Here is a 14,715-nt window from a genome sequence, read left to right on the forward strand (position 1 = left end):
TTATTCCCTGTTTCATAGCACATCCGATTGCAGTTTAATGTGCACTGGATTGTCACAATACACTGGTTTTCAAGACCTGGTTTAATCCACCTTTAGCATTATCACTCCGTATGGCATATAGCATTAGTTTGCATAGTAACATGGTACCTCTGTTGTGGCCATTTCATTAAATTCTCAGCCACTGATGTGTAGATTTTCAATGATGCTTTCTTAGTTCGTACAAGCTTTACACAAACTGGTATTGCGCTGAGACTCCACAGGTGCCAGAATTGACTCTGCACTTTGACTGCAGCACATGTGGCACTCGCGAATAGTTTGCTGGACCACAGCAAACTCTCTGGGAAGAGAGCTGTTAATCTTCAGGTACTTATCCCCTACTCATCGTTAGTTGTAGTGTCCTGCCCAGCCCAGGTACTTGCCAATGACTATGCAACACACGCCGGAAAGTTATACACGTCTTTATTCTTCAGCGTGTAAGCAAGAACTCGATGTTCTAAACCCTCATTTACTTCATGACCCTCCAAAGCTTACATCACAGATCTGCGAAGTCTATCAGGAACCAAAGAGTTCTGTCATTCTTTATTTACACAACATTACACCAATGACAGCATCATGCTGCTGACACACAACTTATCAAGAAATTCTTCTCCACACATAACATCCAACATCTAATCAGACCTTAATGTCCAGCTGTGATTAAATTCACCAATACTGAATTTCTCCTAATCGCCGAAAAAAACAAATGACTAGTCAACACCTGGCTTCACAATGTGAACTTGGATGGTTTCAACGCCCACCTATCAACCAATGCTAAGTAACTCAAATACACCCTGAACATCGACTACACTAAGATGGCATACTACAACCTTTCTAATGGAAACTAAAACCATTCCTCATACAAGCCCACTGAAGAACTGCTGTTAAGGTATTTGTACTCTTGCACCTCGACGTTGGCTATGTCCTTCCTCTAGGCCTCCCAGACACCACAGTGTGTGCCCCTGAACAGCATCCTACTTGACGCATCATGCCTCATCAAGTGCTTGAAGACAGTTGATCACATCATGTCTACCCTTATGTAACACCTACTGGCCTGCACCATCATCACCAGCTCCATTGTCTACAAAGCAGTCACTCTTATCAATTTGCCTAGCTGGCTTACAAACTCACCCTCTTCGGTGACTTGTGATACACCTTCAGAAAGGATACTGCAAGACTGGATGCGAAGAAAAGTGAAAAAAATAGAAGAAAGAAAACTTGGAATCAGCCCAGCAACATCTATACAAATAAGATCTAAAACAGCATCCCTGTGACCACCAGGACAGCCCTAACTCTTCTTCAATCCAGGAGTGTCACAACTCTTCAAAGACAACAATTACATCTAAATACTGTAAAAAGTCCCCTTCCCCCCTTCAATCTCAAGACTCCTTCCATCTCAGCACCCCTTCTCCCCCTCACCCTGGAAATGCTCTTTGATTGTATGCTTTACCTTTATCCATATACATACATGTATATTGGTTGAAATAAACATCTTTCCTGGTTTTACAGGTGCACATTCCTCTACCTGTGAGTGGATCTGGTGTAGAATTAATATGGCGACCCATATTCCTTAATCCAGCATTGACCTCCTGAAAGTTTAATAGTACAGACATCCACAGCAGAGTCAACCCTAACGCCTTTCCGACTACTTCTCTTGACAGAAAGTCCAAACAAATTGAAACATTCGACCAGAGAATGTTCTACTTGCCCCCCCTTGCCTTGAGGTCAGTCAAAGCCAGATGTCTCCTTGCACATTACAACCACGCACTTTAGGACATGGTTGGTGAGAGCTTACTGGGAGTCCCGGGAGACTTGCAGATTTCATTGCCAAAGCCATTCCTGATGGCTGGGATGAGGCAAAATATGTCACCCTCTTGGGTCTGAATGTCTAGGAAGGGTTATTGGAACAAACATTGTTCTCTGGCACCTCGCTGGGATGAGACTCATATGCTTTTCACGGACACCGAACTGTTCTCAATAAACATGGTCTTCAATGGTTCGTGTCTGTTTGGTGAAAAGGGAAGACTCTGACCAGGAGTGTTTTAAGGACAGCTGAACTACGGCACATTCTTTGGGCATTTTGGCACCGTATTCGGGATATGCCAGGGGCTTATTTGACAGCTTCTGATAGAGACTACTAACCGCAGATTTCTTACCTTGTATTTTTCCCCAGACTGCAGACTGCATCTGGAAACTTTTGTAGCAATTTCCTTGCACATTCACCGGTTGAGTTGTGCAGCTCCACGTTGGATTTGTCCTGTCCCCGATGTGATGTCTGGTCCCTGCATAAGCACCACCTCTGCGAATCTGACAGAAATGTTTCCCTCACTGTTCTCAACAAGTGTGCTGACAATTTTTACCCCTAAGACTACAGGGGTTTAACCGTGTTGTGACTGTAACCGCCAGAGGTCTGTTACAGACGCCCATGATGACTGTCTTTGGTGCCTTGGCTCCAAACATGACTCAGTGTTGTGTCTGTGCTGTGCCAAGATGAACATAAAGGCTATGTGCAACTGTGAGGCAAAACTCTCCATCTGCGAATTTCCTAGGTAAAAAAAGTGCTCACGGTCGAAGTTGCGATGGACCTGGTCAAAGTTGAGAGTGTGGACATGCTCCTGGGACCGATTGTCATTGAGGTGATTGCGCTCGGGAAAGCAAAAAAGGTTCCACAAAAACATAAGTAATCAAAGCATGGTTTGTCTGCTTTCTGCCACTCCCATGTACACATCTATGCCAAGCAGCTGTTCTCCCACAGCAGAACTAATTCCGACGCATATCCCATTTCAGTCCAACCTTGAATAGAAAGCGACTCCTCAACAACTCCAGCAGTTAAAAGTGGTCAAGGTCCTGATTTTTGGTGCCACACCGGATCCCTCTAGTGTGCCTTTGTGTGCCCCATAGGTCCATGAGGGCCTTCAGTCAGTTTACCATTGGTGGATCCTCCCCCTCAACCTCGCTCAGAGGCCGACCCCGTCCCTGGCTACGGCCTCACGGACTCCTGCCCTGGCACCGCTGGCTCGAGTGTCGAATCCGATATCGACTTAACTGACATCATGAGCGGCTGACTCGGAGACCCATGTGCCATTGGCCAGACCTAGACATTATGCCCCCTCTGAACCATTCTGAGTCCCACAGTATTATGTTCGGGACAATCACAATGACAATGATGATGGCAATAATTTTAAAGAACCTCTTTGATGCCAGTGTCCTGAGTACTCATCAGACATTAGTCTCTTTTTCCAAAATCCCATTATGGATGCGGAGGAGTCCACCTCCTCTTCAACAGTAAATCAGAGAGCGGCTGAGGTACTTGACATGTGCTTTCAGAGATCCTCAAACCAACACAGTCCAAGCAGAAACCTTTCCTTCCTTTTAACGAGGCCATGACCGATGTTCTGGTGGGCTTCTGGTCAAAACCAGGATCTTACCCCTCATAAGTAGATGGTGAGGCGGCACAGGAATGCTGCTGGAGATCCAGACTTTCTTATACTGCACCCTACTCTAGAGAGATTTGTGGTGAAGGTATCTACCAGCCACCTGAACCTGAGTTCTTTCTCTACGACTCCCTCTGCTAGGAAGTCCAAAAAGGCAGATTCATTTGTGAAATGAAGGTTCTCCGCCAGCCTCGCCCTATGCTTTGTCAACACAACATGCCTACTGGGCAGTTATGTGCATGCAATAGGGTATAGCCTGGCATACATCTTGCCAGCTGTCCCCAAGGAACTGTATCCAACTTTACAAGGGCCAGGATGCTGCAAAATACTCAATAAGATCCGGTCTGGGCATGACTGATTGTCTGAGTAGGGCAGTCAGTAGGAGCTTAGTGCTTAGGTGCCACTCGTGTATTCGTTCCACAGGCTTCTCATCCGATATCCAGCAGTCCCTCAGGGACATACCTTTCAACGGCTCTAGGCTGTTCGGAGTGAAGGCAGCCCTTGAAAGAATCGGAGAGAGTGAGGCCACTGCCTGTCCCGTGGGCGTAACTCCACCAATTCGGCAGTTCTACCAGCAACAGCACCCCTTTAGAGGCTTCGGTCTAGGCTGCTAACAGGCAGAGACAATATGCGCCTCCACAAGACAAGCCTCCCAAGTCCTTTTGAGGTCAAGGCTGCAGATCAGGCTGACAGCGTTGAGACCCCTAGGTGCAATGAGCTAGCCAACCTTCAGCTCCTCCATCCCACAGCCATCAAGGAACCACTTTAAATAGTCCTTGGTGGCACACAATCACCCGTAGGAGATTGCATCGCCTTTCACCTCTCCGGCTGGAGGAGCATCATTTTTTTTTTTGAAAAATCTTTTTATTGGCATTTATAAACATTACATACATAGGCACGTTTGGTAATGCAGTTGGTATATAGGTGTACAAAGCAGGAACGCCCATTCGCGCCCCACGTGGATTCCTGGTCTCGTGGGCACGTGGGGTGTGCGTCTCTACTCTGTTTTAAGCTGCAGACAGGTGTCCGGGGCCTGCGTCTGGGTATGCCCTACTAGTGCGCATGGTGGTCGCCGCGCCGTATGGGGGCCGTGCAGTATGTCTAATCCCCTGTGAGGTGTATCATAGAGACTATGAGGTTGCAGCCATGAACTAACCGTCAACGAACTGGGGATAGATAAACTGGGGGAGGGAATGCACTATGTCGCGGATAATGAGCAATAGTAGTCTTGCGCCTGAGAGCTGGACCATCGTATGGGATGATGTCGGGGTTTTCGCAGGTGCGGGGAGGGGGGGGATGGGAGGCGGGGGCGCTGGTCACTGCCTATATGGAGGCATGATGGTGGAACTGGCGTTGTCTACATCTGCGACCCGCCGGGTGCCTGGGCTTCTCGTGCGTCTCCCGGGGTGGGCTCCTGGCTCGTGGAGGTCCCTGGGGATCGATAATTCATGGGCCCGCCACTACTGTTGTTTCCTGCGCGAAGGAATGCATTAGCATGGCCCATGGCAGAGAGATCGGGTGTTTGCGAATCCCTTGGGCCTCCTCTGTTCTGAGTAGTGTTTCCTCCGCCTTACCCCACTTTTTGACTGCGCCTACCCATGCCGCTAGGGGGGGCCCCCTTCGATGTCTTCCAATGCATGGTGATGCACCGTTTGGCTAGGAGAAGCACCAGGGAGGCATAACGTCTTTCCACCTTCTTATGCTTGTGCCGCCTATGTATACCCAGGGCACTCGCCTCCCATGTGTACAGGTCCTGTAACCCCGTGACCGTGCGAAGGGCAGTATGGATCGTGTGCCAGTATCCGGCTGGAGGAGCATCATATCCAATCAATGGATGCTCCAAATCATAGAAAATGGATGCTCCCTACCTTTTCTGTAATATCCCCCGAGGCATTCCACCTGCACCACAATACCTCCTGGAGGATCACATATCCATACTAGGTGGAGAAGTTCAGGCTACCTTGGCCAAGAGAACAAAAGAGAGGGCTCCCGAAACAGAGATCAAGACTGGTTGCTCCTCCCATTATTTCCTGATGCTGAAAAAAGACGAAGGCCTTCACCCCATCCTCAGTCTGCACCCTCTGAGCTTGTTCCTCTGGAAGGACGAGTTCAAGATGCTCATCCTGGCCCAAGTTCTGTCTGGCCTGGATCCAGGGGACCAAATGGTAGCTTTGAACTTGCAGGAGTCATATTTTCACATTCCCATCCTGCAGTTCCTCAGCCATTAACTGCAGTTTCAAGTAGGCCAAGTTCACTTTCAGTTCTTTGTAGGCCAATTTGGCATTACCAGTCCACCTCAGGTTTTCACCAGAGTGATGCTGGTGGCCGCAGACCATATGCGGAGGTTGGCAATACCAATTTTCTCATCTCTGTCTACTGAAGGTGGGTTCGCCTCAAACAGTGTAAAACCACTTCTAGACAACAGACAACCTATTAAAATGTTGGGTTTCTCCCTCAACATTCCAAAGCCACACCTGATCCCTTCACAGCGGCTCCCCTTTATTGGAGCCACGCTGGATACAATACTCTTCCGCTCCTTTCCCCCGCCTCAACGAGTCTTGGATAAACAAACTATGATCCTGGTGTTTCGACCATTGACCTGGGTCTCAGTGAGGCTCACTCTGAGGCTTCTAGGCCTCTTGACCATCTGCATCCTACTTGTGGACTGCCCCAGGTGGAATATACAGATGCTGCAGTGGGACCTAAAGTCTCAGTGAGACTTGCCAGAGTCCATACTGTTGTCAAAGGAAACAGCAAAAGATCTGCAGTAGTGGCTGCTCGTTCACAATTGTACTGGCAGCAAACTCATCTCCCTAGCCCATCCAGTGCCAACGGTTGCGACGGATGCATCATTGGTGAGTTGTGGAGGTCATCTGGGAGAGGTGGAGATTAGAGGACTCTGGTGTCAGGTGGAGGCTCGTCTCCACATCAACTTGTTGGAGTTGCAAGTAATTTGCTTGGCACTGAAATTGTTCCTCCAGACTATCAAGAGGGAACAGGTGTAGGTACTTAAGAACAACATCACCGCCATGTGGTGTGGCAGCAAGCAGGGCATGGTGGTGTCCTGGGTCCTGTACTGGGAGGCTCTTCACCCCTAGAACTAGCTGAATTCTCAGGCAATCTCCCACCTGCCAGGATCTTTAAACACCAGGATAGACCAACTTGGCTGCTGATGCTGCCAGATATCGAAATGCAGTGGGTATCTTCCAGCAATAGGGACAACCTTGGCATGAGAACGTACAGTATCTAATAGAGACTTCTAGCTGCAGATTCCTTGCCTTCGAATAATCCCCAGGCGTCAGAGTGAATACAGATTTGTTTTTAGCAGTACCCCTGGAATTGTTCAGCATGGCAGCGTCTGTGACGGAAGTGACGTGCACGGTACCTATATAGGCACCACCCTGGCATGCTGACGCAAGTTCTTTCCTTTTCACGCCAGATAGTGCTGATCAGGCCAGAGCTACCTGCAGTCATTTTTTGACTGCTTTTTTCTGACATTTTGTCAACTCTTTTTGAGAGTCCTGCTCTCTTGGTGTGAGGATGTCACCTAAGAAACCAGCTGGTTTCAAACAGTGTGATGCCTGTCAGAGACCCCCACTTGGTGTGCTTGTGCAGAACTGTGAGTACTGCTGTGCCATGCGCCCGAAGGCTCCTCACCACCTGACGACCCTGAGATGCTCAAGATCCACTTCATGCAGAAGGTCCCGGGATCGTTCGCAGAGCCACACTCGGCGATCATCATTGCACTCAAAGTCGTCGGGGAAGTCCCACTAGCATAAAAAAATCAAAGAAGTCAAAGAGGACTTCGCCGTGCCGGTCAAATTTGTCCGACGAGGCACAGAAACGTCGACACTCCAGGCCTCGTACTTTTGCGAAGCCTGCGTCAGAGTCCACTCTGCGCTTCCCTGGCTTTCCCGGAGTGACTGCCACCCAGCTTAAGGAATTTTATGAGGCTATGCACCTTATATTTGGATGGCCCGGCCATGCACCTTATATTTGGGTGCCACGGCCATTTTGGAGTGCCTTTAGGCTCCACGGTTTCGGGGTAGGCCTCCACTGGATCCCCGCTAGTATTTTCACACTCTGCACCAGTCGGGCCCTATGGATCCCTTACTAGATCCAGACCATAGCTGCCAGCGAGACTGAGAGCTTCCTCTGTGCCCTCTCCTGTGCTGGCGCCACCATCCCCAACGTCATTCCCAATTCCAATACGCAGCTAGATGAGTGTTGTCCGACGCTGATCCTGGCACTGATTGGGACCATGCTCTTTGGATTGGAGCCAGTGCCCTTAGCTTTTGACAAATGCAAAAACAGCAGTTGATGGACAGAATGCAGAACAATATCATACATTCACCCCAGTACAGAGATCTGGGCCTAAATCCATCGTTTTTTTGCTCACCATGCCATTCCAGTTTGAACCCAGCCATATGCAAATCAGTCTTGACCCTGTGCCTCGCAAGAACAGTCCAGCCCGAACTGCCAAGCCAGGTCCTCCCTGGACTGGAAACAAGCATCCTAGGACCGATGCGTCACTTCTGGGATGGGGTGACGCTCTGGGAGAGGTAGAGATCAGAGGACTCTGGCCTCTGGCAGAATCCGAGCTCCATATCAACCTGTTGGAGCTTCAGCTTATTCACTTGGAAATGAAAGCCTTTCTTCCTTCGATCGTAGTAAGACTGGTGCAGGTGTTTACGGACAACACCACTGACATGTGATGCTGCAACAAACAGGGTGGTGACATGGACTTTTTATCAAGAGGCTGTGCTTCTCTGGACATGGTTGGTGATTCAACACATGGTGGGCTCTATGAATGCCAGGGCGGGAAAACTCAGTCGTAGCTGCCTAGTGGATCACAAATGGTGTTTCCATCTTGAGGTGATGCAAGGGCTCTTTCAGCAGTTGGAAAAACTTGGTTAGATCTTTTCACCACAACGAGAATGTGCAATGTCAGATGTTTTGCATGCTGGTGTTTCCAAGGTAACTCTCGCCTTTTTCACGAATACAACTTCTGGACAGATTTCTCTAGAAGATCAGGAACAGCTGGGCCCAAGTTATTCTTGTGGCTCCGGTTTGGGCATGGAGAGTCTGGTATCCCGCTTTGTTGAGCATGATAATCTAACAGGCTGCCACCTCAAGAGCAGCTTCTGTCACAGGAATAGGGAAGGGCCCTGCTCCCGAACCTGTGAATCCTTAACCTTCATGTCTAGAGATTGGGTGCCAAAGTCTATAATATTATTCTAGCAACCAGGCGTCGCTCCACCAAGTGTATGCTTGTTGTTCAGGTACGTTTGTGCCATGGTGTGAGTCCCACAACACCGACCACCCCCTTTCTGCACCTTTGTCCTAGGTTCTTCTGTTTGATCTATCGTTCTTCCAGAATGGCTTTACTCTGGGCACAGTTAAAGGTTATCTTTCAGCCATTGTCATTCTTGCAGTTGCCGGACCAACCTTCCTTATTTAAGTCACTTGTGACTTGGTTTCTTAAAGGTTTACAGCAAATGTTTCCCTCCAGGCCATTCATCATGTGCCTGTGGGATCTGAATCTTATTCTCACCTTCTTGATGTGTGCACCCTTTTAGCCTCTGCACAATTGCCCTCTTAGTCTATTGACCATCAAAACTGTCTTTCTAGTAGCCATAACATCGGCCAGGAGGGTCAGCGAATTGCAAGCACTCTCGGTAAACCCTCCCTACACCACCTTATACCCGTACAAGCCAGTCTTCAGGACATGTGCATCTTGCCTTCCAAAGGTTGTGACTCACTTCCATGAAGGCCAGAACATCACTCTGCCTACCTTCTTTGCACTGACTTACCCCTCCAAAAAGGGGGAGAAACTCGACCGTCTGGACCCAAAAAGAGCATTGTTGTTCTTCCTTGAACACAAAAAAAGGTTCTGGGTAGACGATCAACTCCTTATGGGGTACGTAGGAGCTAAAAAAGGGAAGCCTGGGCCGAAACACACCATGTCAAGATGGATAGTGCACTGGATCATGAACTGCTACGCATTGGCCAAGAAGCAACCCTCTGAAGGTTAGCATGCTCATTCTACCAGAGCTAAGGCGGGCAACCACTGTATTAGCCCACTGAGTTTCCGTCCTGGACTTCTGGCAGGCAGCAACGTGGTTATATTTGCAAACATTTACCACTCTGCTGTCTTTACAGTCAAGACCGTTGCGACAGGCATTTCGCCTGTTCATTCATACAGGACTTTTTTTAAAATTTTAAATGGGCTTTGCAGACCCACCTGTGGGGAGGCATTGGTTGGGTATCTATTTTAAGTTAAGGAATCTGCAGCTAGAAGTCTATATCAGATTAACAAGTTACTTACCTTCGGTAATGTCTTATCTGGTAGAGACTCTTTCTAGCTGAAGATTCCTTACCAACCCTCTTCTTCTCGCCAATTGCAGTATAAGGGACATCCTTCTAAGGGCCTCAGGTTTTTTCACACCAGTGGTCAGTTCTTATCGTGGCTCCGCACGCTTGGCGTGAAAGTTGCAAAAGTAACTGACGTTAACGTCCTGGGATGGTGCCCATTTAGCTTCCGCGCACGTCGCTTCATGGCACAGACACCTCTGACGCGAAGGCAAACTACGCCACCTACAGGAATGCAGGAGTACTGCTAAAAAAATTCTGCATCCAGTCTGACGCCTAGGATTATTCTAAGGTAAGGCATCTGTCCTCTGATCAGGCTGTTGCTCCAGGAGTAACTTTGTTGCAGTATCAGGGCAGGGTCTTGAACCCGGGCCTGCGCAAACTGCACCTCCATGCATGTGGATTGAGCTGCGACAGTTAATCTCCTTTGACTGTCCTCTTAACGTTGTTGATGTCATCCTGGCAGCCAAGTGTCCTTCCACACAATCCCGTGTATGGCTGGCGCTGGGATAAGTTTGTTGCTTGGTTTAGTACCCACCAGTTGTACCCTTTGCAGGCCAAATTGTCGGTTGTATTGTTTGTTTTGTATTTGACCAAGCAAAGAATTGCTCTGATCAGGGTTTATGGTTATTTGTTGGCCTTATCCTCTTTTTTGCGATTGGTGTACCAGCTGTCCTTGTTCAAATTGCTTGTTGTAATGCATCTTCTTAAAGCTTTGCAACATATGTATGAGCCAAAGCCCTTTGTGATGCCACAGTGGGACTTGAACTTAGTATTCACTTTCCGCAGGTCTGCACCTTATGAACATATGCTTAATTGTCAATTGAGCCTCCTTGGTTTAAAGACAGTCTTTCTAGTTGTGATATCACTAAGCTTGGTGAGTGGAGCTACAGGCCCTTTTAGTCTACCCTCCTTGTGCCATTTTTTCCTCAGATAAACTGATGTTAAGGACTCGTACTGCGCTTCTCTGAAGATGGTGATACCTTTTTACGTTAGACAAACCATCGCTCTTCTGACCTTATTTGCTCTGTCTCATCCACCGAAAGAGGAAGAGACAGACTCCATAATTTGGACCTCCAAAGAAGGACTCTGCTTTTACATTGATCGCACCAAGGAATATAAGGTGGATGATCAGATCTTTGTGTGGTTCTCTGGGGTGAAGAAGGACAAGGCGTTGTAGAAGTGTACCATCTGACAATGGAAAGTCTACAGTATTAAGATTTGCTATGCTTTGGTTAAGAAGCAGCCTCTGCAAGTGTCTGAGGGCTCATTCCACCTGAGCTAAGGCTGCCACCACTGCATTGGCATACGGGGTACCAGTCCTGGATATCTGTCAGCTAGCCACGTGAGCATCAGAGGACACTTTTGCGAAGCACTGCTGCCTTGAAAGTCAGGTCTGCTGGAATGAGCATTTTGCCCGATCGATCCTCCAGTACTTTTTTGTATGAGCCATTTTACGGACCCACCACCTTGGGATGTACTGCTTTGGTATCTATTCCCAAGGTAAGGAATTTGTGGTTAGAAGTATCCATCAGAAAAACATCTTACTTGCCTTTGGTAACATTGTTTCTGATGGATATTTCATCTAATCACAGATTCCTCTCTGCATCACTTTTCTGTGGAACGGTCTCCTTTCCAGCTAAAAAGGTACCAGTTCAGTTCTGCATGCTGGTTCTTCCAATTAGCTGATGAGCTCTGTGTTTATGAAATAAACTGATGTCAGCGTGCATAGGTGCCTCTTAAATGTGTCTCCACTCATCACGTTTGGAGTGGATCGGAGTCTCACAGGGCCACCTACTGGTGTGCAGGAGCACTGCTTTTTGCTTTTTCTGGATTGTCTGGCTACTGGAGGTATTCACAAGTTGAGGAATCTGCAGTTAGATAAAGTATCCACCTAGAAGACAGTTACCATTAGTAAATAACTTGTTCAAGTGAACTTCTGGGGTATGAGTCAGTGCCAGTGCTCTGGTTTGGGGTTCTTTTTCTTATGCATATCTGGGGTAGGTGACCTGCCTCATGTCCTGCTGTTGAAAATAGTCTAAATGCTGATTAGGTGGCATGTTTAATGTTTGCTGTAGGCTGTAGTGTTATCTATTAGTATATGCATGTTTCTTGTGATTCAATCTGATGTGATAAAGTTCCATCATCCCATAATTGTCGGTTGCTGCAGAGCTGTCGGTTGAGACAGATGTATCTGTAGCTATATAAATAAATATCTACTTACCTACTCAGCGATGTCCAAGTGTACATAGGCATGTGTGGTGACCTTTGAAATATATTCTTGCGGTTTGTGATTTTTGTGTGCAATGTTCCTGCAAATGCATTATTGTGTTCATGATTGGTGTGTTCAAGCTTTTGGGTTAATGGGTGCGTGTAAGGTTTTGTGTCGGATATCTTCTGTTGGCTATTGATATATAGTCTTTGGAGCATATTTGAACAAAGTTACAAGGAGAAGCAGGTGTCAAATACCGCAACAAGGCAGAGCGCTCTTGGTGTCCAATAGTGAAGGCTGAAACTAAAGAACTTTGCAGCGCAGAAGATATTCACAAATGGATTCAAAAGCCACAGATACTACAAGACATATCAAAAGAGTAGCAAACTAACTTCTTTAATAGATCTGTTTGTCGAAAGTGAAAATGAACCATTTGACAGCAAGACAATTCTTCAAAATATTTATACTTACAGGTATTTGCTCGCTGTAGGATAAAATGTGTTAACTAATGCGTTTTACTGTAGTTCATTTATTCAGTCATGTTATAACCAGTGTTTTCTCACAGACACATAAGGTGCATATAGGATAAACCTTGTCAGAAATATTATACAGCTTGTCATCTTTCCTATATAGGCATGCTCCTGTTCTTATGCTTTCTGTCCTCTCATATATTTAGCAGTAACATAATTTCTTATCTCTATGAGTTTGTGTTAGAAGGACGTATCCTTAAGGGTCATGGTCCATACAGAATGGATGATTTTTTTAGATGCACAGGCCTTGTAACTTGGACTGTGGCTGTAAAACCGAGTAACCTGTGTGTGCATTCCTTATCCGTCTAACTCTAACCATGGTCTCAACTGGCTTTGGTCATTGCTTAGTGGATAGATACTCTATGCACCTTCCGTCTGTGTATGAGAAAGCCAGATTTGGTTTTATCAGAACCCTGAAATACTTGGTGACTCACAGTAGGTGGAACAGAAGTTGATAGAATTCCAAGCCAGGTTGCACCTCCTCAGTAGTGGGCACAGTTCAAAAGGTGGGATTCAATCTCAAATGAATCTTTGATGCCTGTGTAGTCTCCCCTAAATCAAGACCCCACTAAACTTTAATCAGATCAAGATATTAGCAATGCAATACAACATACTGTTTGAATTTAGGCTTCAGATTTTCTGACCCTGCATTATAGAATGTGGTATGTTCGACCTGTCACTCTAAGTGTGATTGTGCATGCATCTTCTAATACAGTTTTCTCTGTCGAGATTGCACAAAAGCAATATTTTTTTCTCTTTAGTGCGGACTCGCCTTTGCTCTGGATAAGAATCGACCCAGACATGTCTGTGGTAAGGAAAGTAGAGTTCGAGCAAGCGGACTTCATGTGGCAGTACCAGTTACGTTATGAGCGGGATGTAGTTGCACAAGAAGAATCCATTTTAGCATTGGAAACCTTTCCCACCCCTGCATCCAGGCTTGCTCTGACTGATATACTTGAGCAAGAGCAATGCTTCTATCGAGTAAGAATGATGGCATGCTTCTGTCTGGCCAAGGTAAGATAATGGATCACAAAATAAAGTTAATAAATTATATTTTTAAATTGCTTGAAATTTAAAGATAAGCATTGAAAACAAAATGTATAATAGGGGCAACCAGACTGATGATTGCATCTGCATGGAGCTAGTAGAAATCCTGTACAGTATAGCTGCATGGGATGAAATCTGGTATGACTGTGCTTGAAAGAGAGATCTTGCTCATTATTTTCTCAACCAAAATTGTCCCAGTCCTTACTTAAATGAGGTGTGTCATCGCCTACAAACGTTACATGGCCTAGCTTAAATAAAGACATTCTGAGCTCATTATTATTATTCTTGTGATCTCTCAATCATTGTAACATGCAACACAGCAATTTTCGTCGGGGACTTCCTGTTCCTGCCATGGAATCTTCCCTATAGCAAGGTTAGCTGCACTCCTTGACCGGATAAGTGACATAAGGATGGGTGTGGGCCTTGAGATGACCCTCTGTATAGCCCTCTAGCCCTATCCTACCACTGGATGCCTATTTGATGGGGCAGGAAATTGGAGTGGGGGGACTTCAATGGTGTACTACTAGTAGGGACAACAGAGACCTTTACTATTTGAGGAGATGGAACAGAGACCGTGTAACACTAAACGTTCCGTTGCCTCTTTAGAGAACAATTCACAATAGGCTTTTAGGCACCGGCTTTCATTTTTTGCAGCTTTACTGAAAATGTAAAAATAGTAAGACAATTCAATAAAAGATTTGGGAATTCACTGCATTAGATGGTTAAAATACAGTATACCTCCTGCGTAGACTATAAGAAATCTGGGAATCATTAATTTGTTGTGGCTCAGTCACATGAGTAGTTTTTTTTAAGTGAATTGTGAAAACAGGTTTTGGTGTTTGAATGAATATATATCTTTTCAGCAAAACTGCCATGTTTACTGAACTGGCTTGCCTGATATTTTCTTATTTAGATTGCAAGTGCACGGCTTGCATTTGCAACAAAGAGGCCCATATTGGTACTATCTGTTAGGAGGACTTCTTTTAATTCACACATTAGAATTTGAGGCTCTACCATAGAGCAAACGTTACTCATTCGAGACACACTGAAAATGGCACGTGACATTTCGGTGGATAAAAGGCAG

General features: G+C 46.4%; 1 protein-coding gene across 2 annotated transcripts in view; it reads left to right on the top strand.

The window, feature by feature from the left end:
• The window catches only part of TAF2 (TATA-box binding protein associated factor 2), a 948,796-nt gene that overhangs the window by 361,646 nt on the left and 572,435 nt on the right, over positions 1-14,715 (top strand). For both annotated transcript variants that reach the window (XM_085605048.1, XM_085605049.1), the window contains exon 16: positions 13,346-13,598. In XM_085605048.1, coding sequence (XP_085461174.1) covers positions 13,346-13,598 — 253 coding nt within the window. The remainder of the gene's footprint in view (positions 1-13,345; positions 13,599-14,715) is intronic.

The sequence above is a fragment of the Triturus cristatus genome, chromosome 5_1, assembly GCF_964204655.1.
Source record: "Triturus cristatus chromosome 5_1, aTriCri1.1, whole genome shotgun sequence".
Lineage (NCBI taxonomy): Eukaryota > Metazoa > Chordata > Amphibia > Caudata > Salamandridae > Triturus > Triturus cristatus.